Here is a 21,445-nt window from a genome sequence, read left to right as displayed (position 1 = left end):
CCCCACCCTCCGGCCGGCGGGGCGGGGAGGGGGCCATTGTTCCTCCCTCCGCCCCCCACTCCCAGCCCGCGCCCCCTGCGCTCGGGTCCCGCACTCGCTCGGGCCGCCGGGAGCCGGGGCGCGGGGTTGCGGGCTGCTGAGGGGGCTGTCACTGGGGCCGCGGGGCGCAGGAGGGATAGGCGGGCTGGTGATGGGGGGCTCCGGACTCCCCAGCTCGCCGCTCCCCTCCAGGACCCTGAGCGGGCAGGGACTTTGAATGAAATCATATCTAAAGCTGGAAAAAAAATCGCTGTATGTTTTGGACCCAGTCCTTTGTGGCCTCGGGAAATCTCCCGGAGACTCGAGTTTTCCCATCTCTGATCAGGAGTCGCACCCGCCTGGCTGACTTGGGTCTAGAGTGTTAGGGAAGCCCAGTGGTCAGAGCGCCAACCGCGTTCATCTTGTCTCTCCCCCAAGTCTTGGTGCATCCCCCTCTTCTGTGGGAGCCCGATCTGCTCATTTGGAGAAGCATCTGGAACACACATCTAATACTTGTGTGACCTCGGGGAACTGAGTGTTGGCTGAGAGCCCGCATGGAAGTTGCCAGGCACAAAGTGCTCAGAGAGGTGCAGCGGCACATGCCCGTAATCCCAGCACTCAGGAGGCTGAGGCAGGAGGATTGCTAAGAGTTTAGGGCCAGCCTGGGCTATCTGGTAAGTCCAACACCAAACTGGGCTACATAGTGAGACCTTGTGTCCAAAACAAACAAACAAACAAATAAATAGTAAGCGCTGGGCAAATGCCTGGCATTGCTTTCCAGCTTGGGGTCTCCCCGTCTGGACCCCTCATCTTAGGCTGGCTCGTAAGGCTCTTCAGCAGCCTGGCACCCAGGCCCTTCAGACTCTGTCAGCTGGGTCCACCACTCTTGATCCCGCTGTTTATTTCCTGTAAAAATACCTGAAGCTCTGAACCTGGAGCCTGCAACTCTGTGGTCTCAGAATTTTAGAACCAAAGTGTTCCGGATGCCAACTCTTCAGGGTGGAGTTTTAGAAACTGACTGTTGATTCCAGCCCTTGTTGGAGCTCAAAAAATAAAACTGGCCAGGCATGGTGGCACAGCCCTGTAATCCGAGCACTCGGGAGGCTGAGGCAGGAGGATCATTGCGAGTTCAAGACCAGCCTGGGCTACAAAGTGAGCTCATGGCCAGCCTGAACTGCATAGTGAGACCCTGTCTCAAAAAAGACCAAAAAGATACAAAAATAAAACTAACATGGCTTTGATTTTAGTCTTCGGGGGGTTGTTTAATCAGTTCCAGTGAATAGGTGTTATTTCCTTTAAAATTTAAAAAATCTACACCATAAACCAAAAGAAAAATAAAAAGCTGACAATTCACAGGGATCCCACTACCTTGCGTGGCAGCTAGGGTTGGTGGGGTGGGGACACGTGGCCCACTTCAGTCCCTCCCCTGTGGTCTATGGCACTGGAAGAGGAGCTGGGGCCTGGCTTTCACACACCCTACGCCTGCGCTGACTGACCGGGCCTGGACCCCCTCCAGCCCCTCTGCCCCGCTGTAGCTTTCCATTCAAGGAGAAATGACAGTGAACGTTGCTGGCCAACCGCAAGGGCCTGGCTCCTATGCTTCCTCCTCCAGAAAGCCTTCCTGGGTTCTTCCTCCCCAGCTCCCTGCCAGAGCCTGCTGGGGGCGGTGGGGGCAGGCTGGAGGCAGCACTGTGACCCCACTTCCCGTGCCCGAACACCGAGCTCAAAGGTGAAGTCCACGCCCGGGACCGAGGCTTGCATCGAGCGCGTTGCCCAAGCCGTTGTATGCTTCCGTCCTGGGCCCCGCCGCGCTGGCAGCCCTCTGGGCACAGGGCACAGTGCCTGCCCTGCCCTCTGCACTGTGCCCAGAACTCAGCTCCAGGCCAGCGCAGGGTGGTACAAGGCCCAGGACATTGTGCTGAGCCTCGGCATCTGCAAGCCCAGCTCTGCCCTGTGGAGTGCCCAGCTGTGAGGCTGTGAGTGGGCACACGGAGCCCCCTGCAGCCCTGCTGAGGAGGAAGTCTGACTCCGTTCATGCAACCAGCAGCCAGTACAGGGCTCACACAGTCCGCACGCAAAATGTCAGTTAGCACCGTGACATTATATGCTTATTTCAAAACCACACTTGCAAAGTTCCCAGTGCCCAGAAGGAAGCAAGCCTGAGATGGGTCTGAGCCGTGCCCATTGTCCCTGATGAAGGTCTTCCTGCTGCCCTCTCCCTGCTCCAGCGCACAACAAAGGCTTAACTACTAGGTGGAGCTAAGTGCCCAATCCCAGCACTGCAATCCCAGTACTCTGGGAGGCTGAGGCAGGAGGATCGAAAGTGTGAGCCCAGCCCAGGCAACTTACTGAGAGCTCAGGTCAAAATTAAAAATAAATAAAGGAGCCGGGCGTGGTAGCGCACGCCTGTACTCCCAGCACTCGGGAGGCTGAGGCAGGAGGATTGTTGCAAGTTCGAGACCAGCCTAAGCTACAAAGTGAGCTCAAGGCGAGCCTGAACTGCATGGTAAGACCCTGTCTCAAAAAAAAATTAAAAAATAAAAAATAAATAAATAAATAAATAAATAAATAAAGGGCTGGGGGTGTAGCTCAGGGAAGAGGCCGCAGGTTCAGGGAGATACCCCAGGGTCCCATCCAGCGGCAGCTGAGTTTGGGGCCTTCAAGAGAAGAAGCTGCTGAGGGTGAACCCAGGCCCTGAGCCTCCTGAGGAGGTCGGGAAAGTGGCCGTGGCCGTGGCCGGGCAGTACAGGCTCTGAGCGCGCGCCCACACCCAGCCCTCCTACCTTCACGTAGTCCCCCGCAGCCTCCAGCTCGCCTGAGGCCCTGCAAGGAAAGAAGACAGGTGAGCGTCCCCAGCCCTGCACAGCCCGAGTCCTCCGCCTCTGCCTACCTGCCCGCGGGGAGCCCGGAGGGCTCATGCTGAAGTGATAGTACTCACTAGAGTCTGCTGGCCTGGCTGTGCAGCCCTGCGCAAGGGCCGCCACCTCTCTGAGCCTGGGTGTTGGTAAATCAGAAGTAAGGCCAGCACCTAATGGAGCCGTCTCCAGGAGTTGTGAATGGCGCATGTGTAACTCGGGTCTGGTTCTGAATCACTGGGACTCCCTGGTCTCCTGGTTTGCTGCTTGTGCTCCGGGGCCCTGACTTCAAGCGCTGGAGGCCCCGTGGGCGCAGCCTTCTCTCCTCGGGCTGGCACCCAGCAGACATAGGATGATTCCCGAGAGATACGTGTATATCCCTCCCCGTGAGGGCCGCCAGGAGCCACGTCCCCCAGCTGCGCCCTAAGCGCCGTCCCTGGCCCTGGCCCCGCTGCACCCACCCCGAGACCCAGACGGCTCCCGCAGAGGTCTGAAGGCATCCCGGCCGCATCGCATCTGTCTCCGGGCATCTTCCCGTCTCTGCTGACGTTGTCGCTGTCATCTTCTGCGGCTGTGGCCAAAACCTTTGCCTGACACCAGCCCCCCAGCCTGGCCAGAAACCTGGGGCTGTGCTTCTGGACGGATCCTGACCGCGGCTCTCCAGGTGACGCCTGCCCGGCCTGGCCACCCACGTAGCCCCAGGAGCACTCAGGAGCCTCCTGGCCAGCGCCCCAGGCCCGCTCCTCTCTGTTGCTTCCCTTCCTCCTCCAGGCAGTACCTAAGGTCACAGTGAAGGCCCTGTGGTGGTGCACACCAGGCACACACATCACTTGCACACCGCTCCCGACCAGGCGGGAAGGGCTCCTGCCTCTGCCCCCCTCTTCTCAATAGGGGTCATGCTGTGTTGCCCAGGCTGGCCTCAAATTCCTGGGCTCAAGGGATTCTCCTGCCTCAGCCTCCCAAGGAGCTCCCAACTACACAGGTACAAGCCGCTATGCCTGGTGAAAATTCTTTTTTGTGTGTGTGCATGTGGAGTTGGGGATGAACGTAGGGTCTCATGCACTCTGGACAAATGTTCTACCACCGAGCTACATATCCAGCCCTCCTATCTCTTGAAGAACAAAATTTATTTTCCCCTTCATGGCCATGTAATTGGCCATCCAAATAAGGGGGTGCCATTCTTAAGCCGGAATACAGGCATAGGCCAGGCCACACGCTCCTTTGCCTGTAAGTCCTGAGAGGGCTGGTGGTTTCTGACCATCTATCTTGCCACCCCTCCACCCTTCTGGCCCAGCTACATCAGTCTCCTTACCTGCTCATTCCTGCCACAGGCCCTTTGCACTTGCTCAGAGTGCCAGGCTTAGACTCTTCCTCTCCAGATCATCCTCTGGCTTGCCCCTCACTCCCTTTTGCTCAGGGCTCTGCTTAAAGTCACCTTCTCTGAGCAGCTTTCCAAGACCACCCACCTAGAACAACTCTCCTCCACACTCTCCCGAGGCCCGCTTCACTCTCCTGGGGTTTCCAACCCCCGCCTGGAATGACTGTTCTGTGTTTATTTAACTGCACAGTATCGGATGCCACCAGCAGGGTGCAGGCTTTGTCTCTGTCACCTCAAGCTACCAGTCCCCAGCAGAGCACCTGGCACATTCCAGGAGCTCAGGAGCTTCAAGGGACGCATGACCTGTCATAGCCTGTCATAGCCACAACCATCGTGTTTGTCAACTTAGACTGCAAAGTGGTGAGGGAAGGCTGGATCTTAGGGAAATATTTGCTCAAATACAAAAGCCTAAACTGGACATAATACCAGCACTCAGGAGGCTGAGGCAGGAGGATCATTGTGAGTTCGAGGCCAGCCTGGGCTACAAAGTGAGCTCAAGTTCAGCCTGAACTGCATAGAGAGACCCTGTCTCAAAAAGACAAAAAAAAAAAAAAAAAAAACCCAAAACACCAGACCAAATCCAAATAAAATCAACAACAAAAAGTAGGAGCTTAATATTTACACAAAATAAAGCTGAGCTAAAAGAAGTAAATATTAGGGCTGGGGATATAGCTCAGCGGCACAAGCACCTGCCTGGCAAGTACAAGGTCCTGAGTTCGATTCCTGGTACAAAAAAAGAAAAAAGAGAAAGCAAAAGAAACATGGGCTGGGGATATAGCTCAGTGGCACAAGCGCGTGCCTGGCAAGCACGAGGTCCTGAGTTCCATTTCCAGTACCAAAAAAAAAAAGAAAGAGAATAAAAATAAATATTATAGGAACCCCAGCTCCTGAGATGTCGGTCTTGACATTCTGGGGTTCCTTGCTGCTGACAGGCCTCCAGGAAGTCCTTCCTGACCTCTAGAGACTGTCCCTCAAGCTGCCCCCTGCAGCAGTAGCTTCCTAAGCCTTGGATCCATCTGTCTGTCCGGAGGCTGCAGGGTGAGGGGCAGAGGGGCTCCCCTCCCTTCCCGGGTGAGGTGTCCCATCCCAGCCTTTCCGGCCATTCAGGCCCGGAAATCCGCCCTCTGCTGGGAACAGAGGAGCCAGGACACGGGGATGGCCTGCGCTTCCTCCAGCTTCCTGTCCCCTTCCCCTTGGGCCTGGGGTGGGCGCGGCACCCTGGCAGTGGGGTGCCTGCCTCAGAGACCCGCCTGGGTGACATGGCCAGAGCCAGTAGGGCCGTGAAGACAGCGGCCTTGGCAGGAAACTGAGGACACAGCAGCCCTCCCCGCCCCGCCCCTCCCGAGCACGATGACGTTTCTGAGATGTATGTGACCTTGGCCGCTTACATGGCTGCCATGGCTTGCCTGGACTGTGGCCACCAGCCCCGCCTCCACCCATCCCATGGCCCCACGCCCCCCTCTCCAGTGGTCATGGCAGTCCTTTTAAAGGGAAGTCAGTCACAGCTGGCCTCTGCTACCCTAACCCTAACCCTAACCCTAACCCTAACCCTACCACCCCAGGTGTGGCCCCATGTCGCACCAAGTGAGAGCCCTGGGTCCTCTCGCAGCCGCTTCTTACCACCTATGCCAGATCAAGTCCCTTACCCAGAAGCATCTTATTGACCTCTGTCCCCCAGCACCAGAGATCCCAAGGCCTTTGCACCTTCTGTCACCTCTGCTGAAGCCCTTTCTTTCCAGAGGTCCCCAGGGCTCCCTCCCTGTTTCCTTAGGTCCTCCCTGGAAGCCCTTCTTCTGTGGAGCCCTGCTCTGGCCACCGTCTGAAGCGTGACCTTCTCCACAGTGCTGAGACTACAGGCGGGGGGCCCCCACACCTGGCTTCAGCCCCACTATTCTTCAGGTGAATGAATATCTGAGCAGCCCCTGCTTCCCCCAGGACAAAGTCCAGTCCTCTTGTTTTGGTCCACCTCTTTCCTTCTGGCCTCACATCACCGTCTCTGGAAACTTTCAACTTCCTCCATGAGTGCCACTCCCTGTGGCCTCAGGGCCTTTGCACACGACATTCCCTCTGGCGTCCTACCTTCTCCCCTTCCCCAGGCCATTCCTATTCAACCTTCAGCTCTTGCATTGCTTGATTTCCAGAACAGGCTCCCCTCCATCAAACCCAGGACTCTAAGCACCCGTTTGTAAAAACCTTAGCTCCATTAATTAATTAATTTCTTACTTTATAGTTTTAGGACATTTTCCCTCGAATATTCATGGTGAAATCAATTAATAAGTAATAGTGACAACAGAGCCAAACCAGGCCCATTCATCAACCACATTAATTATTTAAATAATCAACCCCTCTCATTGCCTGAATGAACTGATTTGCTCCGATAACTGATACCACTTACTGCATACATTGCCTTAATTAATCGCATTAATGAGGAGTAATTAAAGCCCATTATCCTTTATTTCCCCAGCGCTGTTTAAATCTGAACTGCACCTTCAGGAGTGCTGGCAGTGTCGCCCTGTGTCGCCCTGCCTGTCTGGCGGTTGCCCTCTGCGGAGCCCCGTCTGCCCTGTCTGTCCCCAGTTCTATCTTCCAGGGCTCAGGGCCTGGTCACCTGGCCCCAGCCCCTGTCACCTGCTTCTCTACCTGCACGAGCCCCCTGCCTCCTCTTGAGAGGCCCCACTTCCTCACCTGAGGACTGGGTACACCCAGCCACGGGGACCCCCACGCCATGCTCCTGGGCTGGCGTCGACCTGCTCCAACCTCCACTGCCCTGCCAGAGAAGGGACAGGCCTTGGGCAGAAGGCTGGGAAGCCCTGTCCCTCCTCCCCCAACCAGCGGACTTCAGCCCTGGAGCTGTGGGTGGGATTTCCCTTCCCCCATGCTCCTGGCTTTAGCGCCTGCCCTGCACACCGCTCAAAGATATTCCAACAGGGGGCCCGGAGAGTCCCTGCTCCTTCCCTACCTGGCTGGTGGAAAGCCTGGGGGCAGGGTACTCGGTGCCACTGTCCCAAGGGACAGCTGAGGGTGCTGAGCCCTGGGCTGTTAATGACACTTAAAACCCACTGCACGCTGGACTTGGTAGACCATTCCTGTAATCCCAGCACTCAGGAGGCTGAGGCAGGAGGAGCTCTGCAACTCCAAGGCTAGCCTGGGCTACAGAGTAAGACCCTGCCCCAAAAAACTAAAACAAAAACAAAACAAAAACCAGTGCAGAAGAGCAAAGGGGCAGGCACTTTTTCCTTTCTTTCTTTTTTTTTTTTTTTTAAGACAAGGTCTCGCCATGTAGTTCAGATTGGCCTTGAATTTGTGATTGTCCCGTCTCAGCCTCCCAAGTGCTGGATTACAGGCGTAAGCCAGGGCAGGCAACTGTTGAGTGCCGACTGCATGCCTGTGACCTGGAAGCCCCACTTTACCGCACAGAGGACTGAGGCTCGGAGCTTGACCCAGGGGGCACAGCTGTTCCAGGCGAATGGCTTGGCCTGAGCTCAGGTTCTACGCTCTGTTCCTCAGCTGGGTGGGCTCCCCTGGAAATTGGGAGCAGCTGCTGGGTGGAAACAGGAGAAACTGGGGAGCAGAGGGTGAAAAAAATAGTATTTCAACCAGGAAGGCTGGGCACAGCGGTGCACACCTGTAATCCCTGCACTCAGGAGGCTGAAGCAGGAGGATTGCCAAAAGTTCAAGGCCAATCTGGGCCACATAGTGACTTCAAGGCCCGCCTGAACTACACAGCGAGACCCTATCTCAAAAACACAAAAAACAAAAACTAGGCAGGAACCCAGATCCAAGGCCAGGAAGGGGAATGGGGTGATAGAGAAAAGACCCTCTAGGGCCATGAGGGCCCCCAGCAAGGAGGTGGGAAGCCATGACCAGGCAAGCCCCCTCCCCTGGCCTCCGTTTCCTCTGCACAAGCAGCTCTGTCCGTTCCTGGCCCTTCCCGGGTCCAGGCCCAGGGGAAAACCTGTACCTGCCATCTGTCCGGTGAAGAAGGTGCCATCTGTCTCCTCAGTGTACAAATGAGGAGACTGAGGCTCAGACAGGGGAAGGGCTCCCTCCTTGGGTGAACGAGCTGCTGAGGGTGTGACCCCTGAGCCCCACGCCTCCGGCCTCCCGGTGGACAGCCCGCTGACAGGGCCCCTGAGGGTTGGGAGGGGCACGTGGTGGGGTGGAGGTGGGGGGTGGCCCATCCTTCCCCAGGCAGCCGGGTTCCCACAGTCCAAGGCGTCTGGGGTCTCGGGACTGTGAGAAAGTCTTCACAGGAAATGAGACGCAGGAGCAGCTGGGCCCCTTCAAATGACAAGGACGGGCCTCGCAAGCCCAAGGAGGCTGCAGGGCCCGGGCCCAGCACCCCCTCCCCGGTGGGTAATCGCTACCAGATGCCCGGCCGCTGACGTCACCTGCAGGCCAAGAGAGGGTCGTGGGACTGGGGGAGAGCTGGGAATGCTTGGACCGGAATCAACATTCCTAAAGGAAATGGGGGGGGGCGTGGCCGCTTCTCGGTGCCTGGCACCAGGGCCAGGCAGGGGAACACAGGGTGCCCCAGCTCTGCTCCAAACAGCTCCCCTGGGACTGGGGGCCCGAGTGGTCAGGTGGGAGGCAAAGGACGTTAGGGCGGTGCCAGAACAAAGAAGCAGAACGGTTTTCAGACCCTCCTGAGAGAGCCTCGGGAAACACCTCAGAGTGGGACCCTCCAGCAGAGGCCAGCTGTGGCTCCCATGTCACTAAGCCGAGGCCAAGTCCTTGCTGGTCTATCTAAAGCCATTTTCTCTCTAACTTCTCTCTCCTTTCCCTATCCTCCCCATCCTGCTCTGCTCTAGTTATTCTGGGCCCTGCTCTTTGTTCCTCAAACATGCAGAGAACTTTCCTACCTCAGGACCCTTGCACGTGCTCTTCCCAAACCTTGACATGTGCTTCCTTAGACAAGAAGAGGCGTTGTCCCTCATTCTTTTGTTCAAACATCACTTCCTCACAGAGACTTTTCCTGACTAATCTTCCTAAATTGTCACTACCAGCCATTTCCCCCAAGACCAATTCCCTCACTTGATTTTACATTTTCTTAGTGGTTCTTTTTTCTTCTAGTTGTGCATATAACTCATCTCTCTGCTTTACCATCTCTCTTCCCTGAACTGGGGCTCCAGGGTGAGGGTCTGCCATGCTCCGTGCTGTCTCCCCAGAGGCTAGTGGCATGGGTGAACCTCGGTAAATATAAACATGAGGGAAATGCCATAGCCACTAACTGAGATTCCAGCATGCTATCTGTTTTGGTTTCTTTGCCTTGTTTATTTGTTTTTGAGACAGGGTCCTGCTGTGTAGTCCAGGCTGGCTGGCCTTGAACTCACAGCAATCCTCCTGCCACTGCCTCCTGAGTGCCACCACACCCAGCCACATCTTGTTATTAACCTCTTCCATGTCAGCACCTGTAAAATGGGCTCCTGTCAGCTCCTTCCCAGAGTGTTGTGGAAAGTCACTTACAATAATGGTAGACCAAGCTTTGACGGAAAGATGACCTGTAGCTTAAGACCTTGGCCTTGGGTGTCGGTCAGGCCTGGGACAAATCTAGGGCCGGTGCTTAATCTGTGACCCCGGGGGGTGGTGCTTTCTCTCTGTAAGCCTCAGCCCTCGCTGACAAAATGGAGCAACAGAGGTGCCCACTCTCCAGGCGCCATCATGGCTGTGTCACTCCCCGTCAGCCCCATTAGGGCCCTCCCTGGGGACCCTGGCTTGACAAGTGCTGTGCGGGTGGGGCGGGCTGTGTCAGGGGCTCTGTCCAGCTCCAGGGCTCCCCTCCTCCTCTGTGCTAAGGGCTGAGGGGGCTCCAAGGCTCTCCCCGCAGGAGCCCTGGGTCCTCGGGAGCTCGGAGCCTGGGAGCGGGTGGACGGCCCCCTCCCTCCTTCCTGCTCTCTGAGGATCTCAGCACGAACAGCACACCAGGAAACTCCTGCAGCCTCACCTCTTCCCCTTCCTTCCTCCTGCTCCAGGTGCACCCTGCCTCCCAGGGGCTGGGGACAGAGCCCCTGCGCGCCAGGACCTGGTCAGTGGGGCCCATGCTGTCCTCTGGCAATTCCCACCCTCCCCAGGCCCTCACAGGCCCTTGTGGGCTACTGGGGAGCAGATGACGGGTGTGGGGAGGGCCAGAGTGGTCACAAGGAAAAGGGGCTCCCTGGGTGCCCGGCCCTGGACCAAGGTTTCCCGTGGGATGCTGGATCTCAGGGCACCAGGACAGTGTTAGTCTGGCTGGCTCCCCAGAACCTCTGGACACTCAGGTGATGGTGGGGGCAGGGGGTGTCTGCCTACTCCCTCCGACAGCTCCGGGCCAAGCCTGACGCAGAAGGCACTGCCAGGACCAGCAGGCTTCTGCCTACAGGGAGAAAAGCTGAGGTGGGTCTTGACTTGGTGTTCTGAAGGCGCCCCAGACCTTCGCTCACAGGCCCCGGCCCCGCTGGAGGGGCGCGTCTGCCGAAGTGTCAGCACACGGTCCTCCTGCGCCTTCTACTTGCAGCGTCAGATTCGCAAGCAAACCTTTCCTCCCTCATCCACAAAATGGGGGTGCTAAGAATCCCTCTCTCCTGGGACTGTCCTGAGGTGCTGATGAGCAGATGCCTGGCCCGAGCAGAGGCAGGGCTGGGGACAGAATTACAACCCACGAAAGCTGATTTAGAAAAGTTCAGTCGGCCAGGCATGGCGGCTGGCACATGCCTGTAATTTCAGCACTCTAGGAAGCTGAGGCAAAAATCCCACCTGCGCAATTTAGTGAGACCCCGTCTCAAAATGAGTAAGTTAAATAAGGGCTAAAGACACAGCTCAGTGGAAAGGCTTTAGGTTCAATTTTCAGTAGCGCGCGCGCGCGCACGCACACACACACACACACACACACACACACACACACACAGTCCCAGATGCCAGACCGACACCCAGGTTTGTCCGTCGCTCCAAGGGTGCAGGACTCCCCCTTAGGCCATTCGTGCCCTACGCTGGCCCTGCCCGGGCCCACCTCGGCCACTCACCTTCGCAGCCCCAGTGTGGGGCACCTTCTGCCCACTGCGGTCATGGTTCCCAGCGGTGACCGCCAGCAGCAGCCTTGCGCACCTCCTCAGCTCGGCGGCTGCCGCCCTTGTCAGACCGCGAAACTGGAGCTCAAAGCAGGACTCCAGGGGCGGGGCTTGACCTATGGGCCACGCCCCGGCCACGCCCCTCCGATTTGTGCCACGCCTCGAATGGAAAGACCTGCTCCTGCGCACCCTCTCTCGCTCCGCCCCTTTCTCGTCGGTTTAAGGCCGGGGAGGCCACGCCCCAGATCACGCTCCTCCCACTCCTCACCCCGCCCCTCGCCCCGCTCGCTTTCCCTGTGGTTCGCCGAGTCGAGGAAAGGCCACGCCCCTAAGCAGCCCTCCTTCCCGCCCCTCTCCTGCGAAGCAGTCAGCGTCCCTGGGCCGAGCAGCCAGGCTCCCAGGCTCCGAGGCTCCCAGGCTTGGGAAACCTCAGAACTCCCCAGGACCTATCGGGCCCTCTTCGCTGATGCAATCTCCGCTCCTCCACGCCTGAATAAGGCTGAATTAAGGGAGCGGGTGGCAGGAGAAGGGTCCTAGGGCAGCCAGGGAGGTGCAGCCCGGCTGGACAGGCGACCTCCCCTCGCTGCGGTTCATTCAGTGTGGCAGCTGTCGTTTGGAAACGGTAGCAGCCTCTCCTTGCTAGTTTTCTCTGAGGATGTTACGGCTCAGGGTCAGCACAGTGCCTGGCTGCCCTAAGTACTTGGTTAATGTGCAGATTTTTTCTTTTTTGGCCCGGATGTTGCTGGAGACACCATCCCCGAAGGTCCTGCCCTCCCCACCCCTGGGGAACACCTACCCTTCTGGGCCGGCGTCCTGAGGAACTCCGCCCGCCTCCGTGTCTGCTGTGGGATCCTCGGGCTTTCTCAAGGTGTCCACCTCCATCCTGGAAGGGCCAGGTTCCTCTGCCGCCGTGTCCTCCGGGGGGCCACCAGCCTCCACCTCCTCCTCGGCTGCCTCCAAGCCCGGTGGGTCGGGCAGACCTCGTGGGACCAGATGGGGCTCCTGTGCCACCTCTTGGGCCTGCTGGGTGGCCTGTTTGTCCCGAGCCTTCTTGAGGTTGGGTCGAGGCATGGTGCCCATGTGACTGTACATGTCACTGGAACGGGCATAGGCTGCAGGGCTCTTGGGAACTGTCACCATGTCATCCTGTGTGGCTTCGAAGGTGTCAGGCTCCAGAGGGGCCCTGATACTGCTGGGGGCTGAAGACCGTCTCAGAGTGAAGGACCGGGGGAGGTTGGAGAGACTCCCAAGGCCCTTGAACTTGAAGAACTCTGGAAAGCATGAAAGGAAGGAAAAGTAGTCATTGATGGCCTCGGCAGCGGTGATAATAACAGTACAAACTACAATGCAGCCTAAATCCCAGCACCCAGGAGGACGACGCAGGACGGTCCCTATGAGTCTGAGCCCAGCCTAAGTTTCACAGTGAGTTCACCAAGCAAACAAATCGCTGGGCGTGGTGGCACACACCTGGAATCCCAGCACTTAGGAGGCTGAGGCAGGAGGATCATTGTGAGTTTGAGACCAGCCTGGGCTACAAAGTGAGCTCAACGCCAGCCTGAACTGCATAGGGAGACCCTGTCTCAAAAAAGACAGGAAAAAAAGAAAAGAAAAACAACCACTGACATGAACTGCGGGGCAGGAGGGATGTCCACACTGGCCTCTCTGTGGAGGGCTGGGGAAAGGAGCAGGAAGTGGTCACAGCCCAAGGGCCGCTCCTAGCTCCTCTGGGTCCTCTCCTTCCTGTGCCCCATTCCTAGCTCACTAGCTCAGCTGCAGTGCTCAGGTGATACCATCTTCTCTGCACTTCCGCAGGGGTACGGAAGCTGTGACATCACTCCTTCCTGCCTGAGCGTGGGACTGTCCCCGCTCAGGCCACCACATCTAACTTCCCTATGGCCTCCAGATGAGTGAAAAGGAAAAACTCTGGCAGTTTCCACTTTCTGGGCGTCCTCTGCCTCCTCTGTCCTCACACCCACGCTGGAATGTAGGTATGACGCTCCCTATGACAAGGGTGGAAACTGAGGCCCAGAGAAGGAGAGGGGCTTGCCCGTGTCACACAGCGAGCCCTGGCTGAGACCGGATGAAGGCCCATGGCTGGGGACTGTGGGTCCCTGCAACTTCGTTCCCAGCCCTGCCTGTCTTGGCCCCGTACTGCCTGCCGGCGCTCTGCTCTCAGACGGCTCTGCGTGGAACAGAGACTGCACCAGGGTGCAAAAGAGGCCACTGACTGCACATCTTCCCAGCAGCTTGGGCTCTGTCTCCTGGGCACCGAGGGTCCAGGGGGGACGGCAGTGGGAGCAGGGAGCGCAGTTGAGGCCCCAAGTCCAGAGATGGGATGAGACCTACTCCTTAGTCCGCGAGGTCCCGGACAAGCTCGGCCTCAGGGTTTCCACTAGAGGAATGCAGCACACACACCCGTGCGCACACACACCCCGGTGCTGTCAGATCGGAGCAGGGGACAGCAGTGTGCCGGGGCCAGCGGCGCCCAGCTGGGGAAGCAACACAGCAGTGGGTGGCGGTGCCTTGCCCTGGAGCTTCTTGAGGACCCCCAGCCTCGATGCTGGTGGGAATGGGGGGCAGCACCCTAGGGTACCACCCTCTGCCCCTGCGCTGGCTCTAGTAACTCCCAAGCTCCGGCGTGCGCCTAGGTCTGGGGCGTGAAACGGTCTCCTCCGCCCAGTTTCGAGATCAGAAGAGCAGAGATGCTGCAGAGCAGAGCGGCTGAGATGCAGCGGGCACAGAGACAGACGCAGAGATAGAGACAGAGAGGAGCGACCTGGGCCGGGGTGTGACAGATGTGGCCATGTCAAGACGCTGGGGACACGCAGCGATGGACAGAAAGAGAAACAGAAAGGAGACGGCGGTCAGAACCAGATGCAGGGAGAGCCGAGCGGACAGACAGAGGGACAGGGACAGCCGCACTCACTGAACTTTCTGCTGGACTTCTTGGGCCCCTCCGTCATCTTGACGAGCGGTGTGAAGCCCCGGGGCAGCTGGACATCGGGGTTGCGATGCCTCCCCCACCCGTTCCCCTTCTCTCGCCCTCACTGGCTTCCTCTGTGTATTTTTAAACCAGCGAAACTCCCACAGCCCCACCCCCACCCTCTCCGCAGGGGGCGGGGGCTGGGGCCTCCCTGTCCGCCCCTGAGGGCCGCCTTCTTGGCCTCAGCCGCAGGGGCAGGGGGCACAGCACAAGCCCGCGGGACCCGGGAGGGCTGGGGAACAGACCGCAGCCTCTGGGATCGGTGCCTGCTGGGCCGGGGCCACGGGGGCCCTGGCAGCTGCCGCTGAGGGTCTGGCCCCCGAGAGCACAGGCCGATGTGCGGGACACTTCATCCCGAGCTTTGGTGCCCGGGAAATGGACTGGCAGCTGTGGTGAGCAGAGTGCCGTGAGCAGGCCCAGGGCTCCGGGCCACCGGGCCCAAGTTCAGCGCTTGGCAGGCCACTTAGGCACAATGTGATCTTGGACTAGAAACACCTCCTAAGCCTCAGTTTGCCCTGTGTTCAGTCCACCAATCAGAGCCTGGCCCGCAGTCCATGCCTGCTGAGGCATGGCTGCTCCTTTCCAAGCTAGCAGATACCCCCGGACTTGTTCTACCACACCTATGAGCCAGAGATGGGGAAGACTGAGGCACAGAGCAGCAGAGGGCTTTCCTAGGGTGCACAGCGAGTCAGTGACACAGACTGGGTAACAGCTCGCCTTTCCAAACTGGCTACGGTGGCGCACGCCTGTAATCTCAGCACTAGGGAAGCTGAGGCAGGAGGATCGTTGTAAGTTCAAGGTCAGCCTGGGCTACATAATAAGTTTGTGTTCTTTGCAAGTTCAAAACCAGCCTGGGCTACAAAGTGAGCTCAGGGCCAGCCTGAACTGCATAGCGAGAGCCTGTCTCCAAAAGACAAAATAATAATAATAATAATAATAATAATAATAATAATAATGAGTTTGTGGGCAGTCTGAAGGACACAGCAAGACCCTGTTTCAAAAAACAAAACAAAAAATCTCACCTTTTCAGATCCCCTAACCTACGAGCTGGTGTTCTTCCACTTTACAACTTCCTTGTGTTTGCTTTGTGTGTGGGCGTGTGTGTGTGTGTGTGTGTGTGTGTGTGTGTGTGCAGAACCGAGATGAGGAAATGTGACCTCCTGTCATACACTGGCTGTCTCAGACCCTGTAGAAGCCACAAGATGTAGGGGTTTCAAACCCAGGTGTATGCTGCTGACACGTTATAATCTCCACTTTGAAGCTTCAGTCGCCAAATTTCTACAGTGGGAACATGGCAAAGTGTACTGTCAATTTGTAGGTGGTTGGCGTGTGTGTGTGTGTGTGTGTGTGTGTGTGTGTGTGTGTGTGTGTACCAGCGCTTCACGCAGGCACTACCACAGAGCCACACCCCTGGGCCCAGGCTTGACAACTTTTATCCTGGCCCCTGTGCTGGAAACCAGGGTGTGAGAGAGGGGCTCATGTTCACATGGCTCCTTCCTGTACCCTCCATGTTAATAATGGCCCCGGTCTCGCCAGAGGGAACAGGAAGTTGCTTGTCCGGCTGCAGTCTGAGGTGCTGACTTCCATGCAGGTGACCTCCTCAGGCCTGCTGGCTGGATGTGGTCCTCGTGGGCAGGGGCTCAGATGAACCGTTGTACTTTTTTGTTTTTGTCATCCTGGGGATTGAACCCATGGCCTTTTCACTGAGTCACATCCTCCCCAGCCCCTTTCTAACATTTGAGATAAATTCCTGCTAAATTGTAAGCTGTCCAGGCTGGCTTGAACTTGCTGTCCTCTTGCCTTGGCCTCCTGGAATGCTGGGCTTGTAGGTATGGTCTGCCACGTCTGGCTCCAGCTGAGTCTTCCGATAGAGTGAAGAGGACCCCAGGGCCCTTTGGGGATGGGACACAACCCTGAGGTAATGGCAGCAGAATTCTGCTCACAGACAGGCCCAGATGGACCCGGCCTCCAAGTCTGAGTAAAAGGGTAAGGTTTCTGGGCCATGGACTTAGAGGCAAGGGGCCTCAATCCCAACCCTCCTGCTGAGCTGGAAGCCCCCATAGACCATCACTTAGATCCACAAAGCAGACCCATTAGGCAAATCCTGGTATTTGTCCCCATTTCACAGATGAGGAAACTGAGGCCAAAGAAGAGCATGTACAGGCAGACTACCAGGCATCGAAACCCACTGGGCTTCTGTGCTGAGTTGTCAGGAAACAAAGAGGATCTGGTAGCCTGGTGGAAGCTAGGGGTCTTCCTCATGCAGGGCTGCAGGTGAGTCCCAGCTTCTCTCCCAGAAGACAGTTTCAGTGTGACTTGGGCTAACTTCTCCTGGCTGTGGCATCAGCCAGTACTGGCTTGCTGGCCAGGCCAATTTCCAACTTGCTGCGTGTCATGCATAAGAGACTTTGCCTCTGTGGGCCTCAGTTTGCTTCTCTGTGAAATGGGGTCTCAGCAGCCCTTGGGAGACCTCCTAGCCAGCACCTGGGGGTCTCTTGGGGATGAGATGGGGTGCACAGAAAGGAGGCTCGCTGATCGAGGCTAGGCGAACCCAGCGGGGCAGGCACGGCGCGGGAGCCGGGGAGGCCGGGCCACCAGAGCTGCATTGCTGGGGCAGAGACGCCTTGTCAGCCAGCACTAGGCTCGGCCTGCTGTTGGCGGGCGCCAGGGCAGTTGCTGTCATCCTCGGGAGAATGAATGGGGCTCAGTGTGCTGAGCTCAGAGCCCCCTTTGTGCTGCCTTGAGTGGCCGTTGGGAGTGTGGCCGGAGAGCTGCTGGCAGTGGCCCTGCCACAGGCCCTACCCAGCCTGCTCTGGAGGCCAGCCCAGCACACCGCGTGCCGCAGCCCCGAGCGCTGAGCGCAGTGCACTGGTCCCTCCAGGCCTCTGCCTGCCCTGGACCTGCACCGGGCTCGGGCTTTGTCCCGCGGCTCAGTCTGCGCCCTGCAAGTCCTCCCGCTGGAAGCTGGAGCTAAGGGCCGCAGGACCCCCGCTCTGCTCTCTCTCCCCAACCCTGCCCTAGCCCCTTCTCCGGTCCATGACTCAAGCAGGGACAGCGTGGGGACTTGGGAAGCTGGAGGAGAGGACAGACTGAGGATCAGGGCCTCAAACTTCATAGTCAAAAGTATCAATCCAGGGCTGGGGATATAGCTCAGTGGCATGAGCACCTGCCTGGCAAGCGCAAGATCGTGAGTTTGATCCCCGGAACCAAAAAAAAACAAAAAAATGTATCGATCCAGCGGGCATGGTGGCGCACGCCTGTAATCCCAGCACTTGGGAGGCTGAGGCAGGAGGATCGCTGCAAGTTCGAGGCCAGCCTCCACTACAAAGTGAGCTCAGGGCCAGCCTGAACTGCATAGCGAGACCCTGTCTCAAAAACGCAAAAATAAATAAATAAAAATAAATAAAAGTATCGATCCCAGGGGGCTGGGGATTTAGCTCAGCAGCACAGCGCCTGCCTGGCAAGCACAAGGTCGTGAGTTCGATTCCCGGTACCAGAAAAAAAAAAACAAAAAAAAACCAAACAAACAAAGTATCGATCCCAGGCTAACTTGAGCTTAGTCCCCACCTGTATGACCCTGAGCAAGTCATGTCCCTTCCCTGAGCCTTTTCTCCCCATCAATAAAATAAGGCCACACATCCCTCAGAGCGCCCTGCCAAGAAGCCCATTTGTGTTTCATTCACTTGGGTTTTTATTTGCAGGTTCCAAAGAGACCTTAAACCAGACCTGGTGGCACAAGCCTGCAATCCCAGCACTTGGGAGACTGAGGCAGGAGGGTCACCACAATTTCCAGGCCAGCCTGGGGCACATAGTGAGTTCAAAGCCAGCCTGAACTATACAGTGTGACCCTGTCTTAAAAACCAAAGCCAAAGACATCTCAAGCTTCCTGCGAGGGCAACGGGCCTTCCCGCCCTCCTGGGCCCTGGCCCTAGGGGAGCCACACTGCTCAACAGATGCTTTTCCTTGGTGGGCCTGCTTGCCCAGCATTGGGGCGGAGTAGCATGATGGTGAACCAATGACCCTGGGCTTTGAGAGCCAAGGGACCTGGCTTTAACTCTCACCTTGGAAGCCCCCTGGCTGTGTGATCTTCAGCGGGTCACTAGGCCAGTCTGAGCCTGTTTCGTCTTCTGTGAGTTGGGCCCAAAAATAGCAGCCTCCTAAGAGAGGTGCTGCAAAGTGTCAGGGAGACGACACACGTCAACGTAGGAGGCAGCGAAGCGGTGGGAAGCAGCACTTCTCAGTCGGACAGGGCCTGGGCATCACACAGCCACCTCTCTTCCGTGTCCCCTCACCCAGGGAATTTTCCAGAAGCTGAGAGTTCCCACCCCACGAGACTTCCCTTCCCTTCCCTTCCCTTCCATGTGTCTACTTGTCCCTGCTCCAGGGAGGAACATGGAGATCCAGACCGCGGTGGCCAGTGGCTCACTTCCTTATTTAGTGACTCAGTTTCCCTAACAGTTCAACGGTGCAGGATCAGAGACTTTCTTGGGGCCTGCACAGCTAGCCAGTCAATAGACATTAATTGAGGACAGGTCCCATGTCTGGACCTTGCCAGTTTAGTCAACCCACCAGAAGCAGGTGACATTGCTCTCAAGTCAGTAAATAGCTGGTGTGGTGGTGCACGCCTAATGTCCCAGCACTTGGGAGGCTGAGGCTCCCGGGAGTTCAAGGCCACCTTGGGCTGTGTATCAGAGATCCTGTCTCAAAAAACAAAACAAGCCAGGCATGCTAGCGCATGCCTGTAATCCCAGTACTCGGGAGTCTGAGGCAGGATGATCACTTTGAGTCTGAGGCCAACCTGGGCTACGAAGTGACTCAAGGCCAGCCTGAACCGCAGAGCAAGACCCTGTTTCAAAAAAGGCAAACAAAGCAAAGCAAAACAAAACAAGACAAAGAAAAAGGTGTCTGGGTGTAATCCCAGCGCTGTAATCCCAGCACTCGGGAGGCTGAGGCAAGAGGATCACAGCAAGTTCAAGGCCAGCTTTGGCTACATAGTGAGCTCAAGGCTAGCCTGAAGTACATAGCGAGAACTTGTCTCAAAAAAAGAAGAAAAAAGAAAGAAAGAAAGAAAAAAGCAAAACAGGTTAAAGCAAGTGGGAAACCGCTCGTTCCTCCTTCTTCCTGGCTTTTGCCAGCCTCAGCGCTGTGCGGCCCAGGCCTCAGAGCTGGGCAGTCTTCCAGAGGGCCCCTGGCAGCTCCTGCCTCCTTCCCACCAAGGCTGAGGGCCTGTGGCCCTGAGGGGGAGTGACTGGCAGATGTTAGGGCTCGGGCCAGGGATACTGGGGTGGAGGCGACAGCACCACTGGAAACTCGGCTAAGTCCTCTGCCACAGGAAGTGACTTAGGGAGGGTCTGTGGGAAGCAAGCAGCCCACTGGGGCCTGAAAGGCTGACAGTGCCAGAGGCGAGCCAGGGGCAGATCCACCCGTGCTGCTGTCCCTTCCCACATCCCACCTTGGCCCTAGGGTGTGGAGCTCTGACCCGGCTCAGATGGGGGGGCCCTGACATCTGCAAGTTTTGGGGATTTCTGCCAGATGAAGCTGCTTCCAACACCAGTGTGGCCACTGGTCATCTGTGTGACCCTGGCCAAGGGCATTAACTTCTGTGTCTCAGGCCTTTTGTGCAGTGGAGGTGACAGTAGCACCCACTTCCTTTGGCGGACAATTTTTTTTTTTTTTTTTTTTTTTGGTCTTTCTAAGACAGGGTCTCCCTCTGCAGTTCAGGCTGGCCTTGAGCTCACTTTGTAGCCCAGGTTGGTCTCGAACTCACAGTGATCCTCTTGCCTCAGCCTCCCGAGTGCTGGGATTACAGGAGTGCACCACCATGCCCGGCTTTTGTTTGTTTTTTGGGTTTGGCTGACAATTGACATAACTCACATAAAGCACTAAGTGTAGGGCTTGGGCCATTCATTTCTCTTGGCAAATTGTAACCACTGCGATTATTTTCTTCCTCCCTATTCCTGATTCAACAGCTTCCTGCTTTTAACCAGTAATATACCCATGAAGCCTGCTCTAGTTCATTCCCTGACCTGGCTCCACACTGCCCCCAGGAGGGGGATCCCTGTTCCTAACCCAGACCCTCCACACCCTCCCCAGCAGGGCCTTCTCCCAGAACAGGGCCTCTGGGGACACTAGGGTCATTCAAACCATCCCAGGAGGGGGCTCCAGGGCGGAGTGAGAGCCAGGAGCAATCCGAGGGCTTCCAGCAGGTGGAGCAGGAGCTGGGGGTGGGTTGGGATCAGGGAGCACAGCAGGAGGGTAGCGGGGGGTTGGGAGGACCACTTAGGAGCCATCCACAGCGGGCTGGAGAGGAGGGGACAGGTTGAGGGTGCAGAGGAAGCAGAAAAGACAGTTTCGTTGGGCTGCTAACTGGGCAGAGCTGGAGGACTAGGCAGGAGGCTTTCGGAGCCAGAAAGATGCTGGGGAAGGAATGGGTGGGGGTGTGGTCATGGGACGAGGGGGGCTTGGTGTCTGCAATAAGGACTTCAAGCCCCACTGCCATCCTCCCGGCCCGACTATAAACAGCGCGAGCTAACTGATTCTTCACGCTGAAGATCCAGCTTTGTTATTGTGTGACCTTGGGCAAATGACCTTCCCTTTCTGAACCTCAATGTCCTCCTCTGTAAAATGGGTGAGTGGTCCTGAGCATGGGGCCTTAGTTCAGGATTCAGTAGGACCCCCTAGCAATTCCTGAACACTCCGGGGGCTGAATAAATGTTAGCTCTTTTTGCTATGATTTGGCTCCGGCCGGACTAGCTCTGGCGCAGTGTGGTGGAGGCAGAGATCTTCTGGGTCTCATCCCTGCCTCCCGGAAAACCGGTAGTGGGGTGGGTTGGAAGGGGGTCCAGGGCTATAAGGCCTGGCGTTGCCTGCTCACCGCCGCCAGTATCGTCGCGCCCCCTGGCGGCCGTCGGTTACCATGTCAACGGCGAGTGGCGGGGGCTTGGCGGAGGCGGCGGCGGGGGCCGATCTCTCCTCCCAGGGCCGGAGGCCGCTTCCTCGGCGCCTCTCGACTTCGCCTCTTGGGGTGCACTCCCAGCCGGGGAGCAAGGGCTCTCCCCGCGGCAGCCGGTGCTGGGGGGTAAACTGAGGCAAGCAGCAGGGCGCCCCGTAGCCAGGTGTCAAGCGCGGGGCCCCACCTCCGGGGGCGGAGGAGGGGCCGTGGGCGGTG

General features: G+C 57.5%; 2 protein-coding genes across 2 annotated transcripts in view; both read right to left on the bottom strand.

Annotated features, from left to right (window-relative positions):
* The window catches only part of Sh2d3c (SH2 domain containing 3C), a 29,930-nt gene extending 15,673 nt beyond the window's left edge, over positions 1 to 14,257 (bottom strand). Inside the window, exons 1-3 of the mRNA XM_005382410.2 lie at positions 14,221 to 14,257; positions 12,091 to 12,565; positions 2,802 to 2,841 (exon numbers count right to left, since the gene is read on the bottom strand). Of these exons, the coding sequence (XP_005382467.1) occupies positions 2,802 to 2,841; positions 12,091 to 12,565; positions 14,221 to 14,257 (552 nt within the window). The remainder of the gene's footprint in view (positions 1 to 2,801; positions 2,842 to 12,090; positions 12,566 to 14,220) is intronic.
* A 3,863-nt stretch (positions 14,258 to 18,120) lies between these two features.
* Positions 18,121 to 21,445, bottom strand: LOC106148300 (basic proline-rich protein-like; the record flags this gene model as incomplete). The annotated part of the gene is given in 2 exon segments (XM_013513205.1): positions 18,121 to 18,446; positions 21,152 to 21,445. A coding segment is annotated over 1 exon segment (249 nt), but the record flags the coding sequence as incomplete, so codon positions are not given.

The sequence above is a fragment of the Chinchilla lanigera genome, unplaced genomic scaffold (assembly GCF_000276665.1).
Source record: "Chinchilla lanigera isolate Chin_1 unplaced genomic scaffold, ChiLan1.0 scaffold00018, whole genome shotgun sequence".
Classification (NCBI taxonomy): Eukaryota; Metazoa; Chordata; class Mammalia; order Rodentia; family Chinchillidae; genus Chinchilla; species Chinchilla lanigera.
The sequence above is the reverse complement of the archived record's forward strand: the minus strand, read 5'-3'. Positions and strand labels throughout refer to the sequence as shown.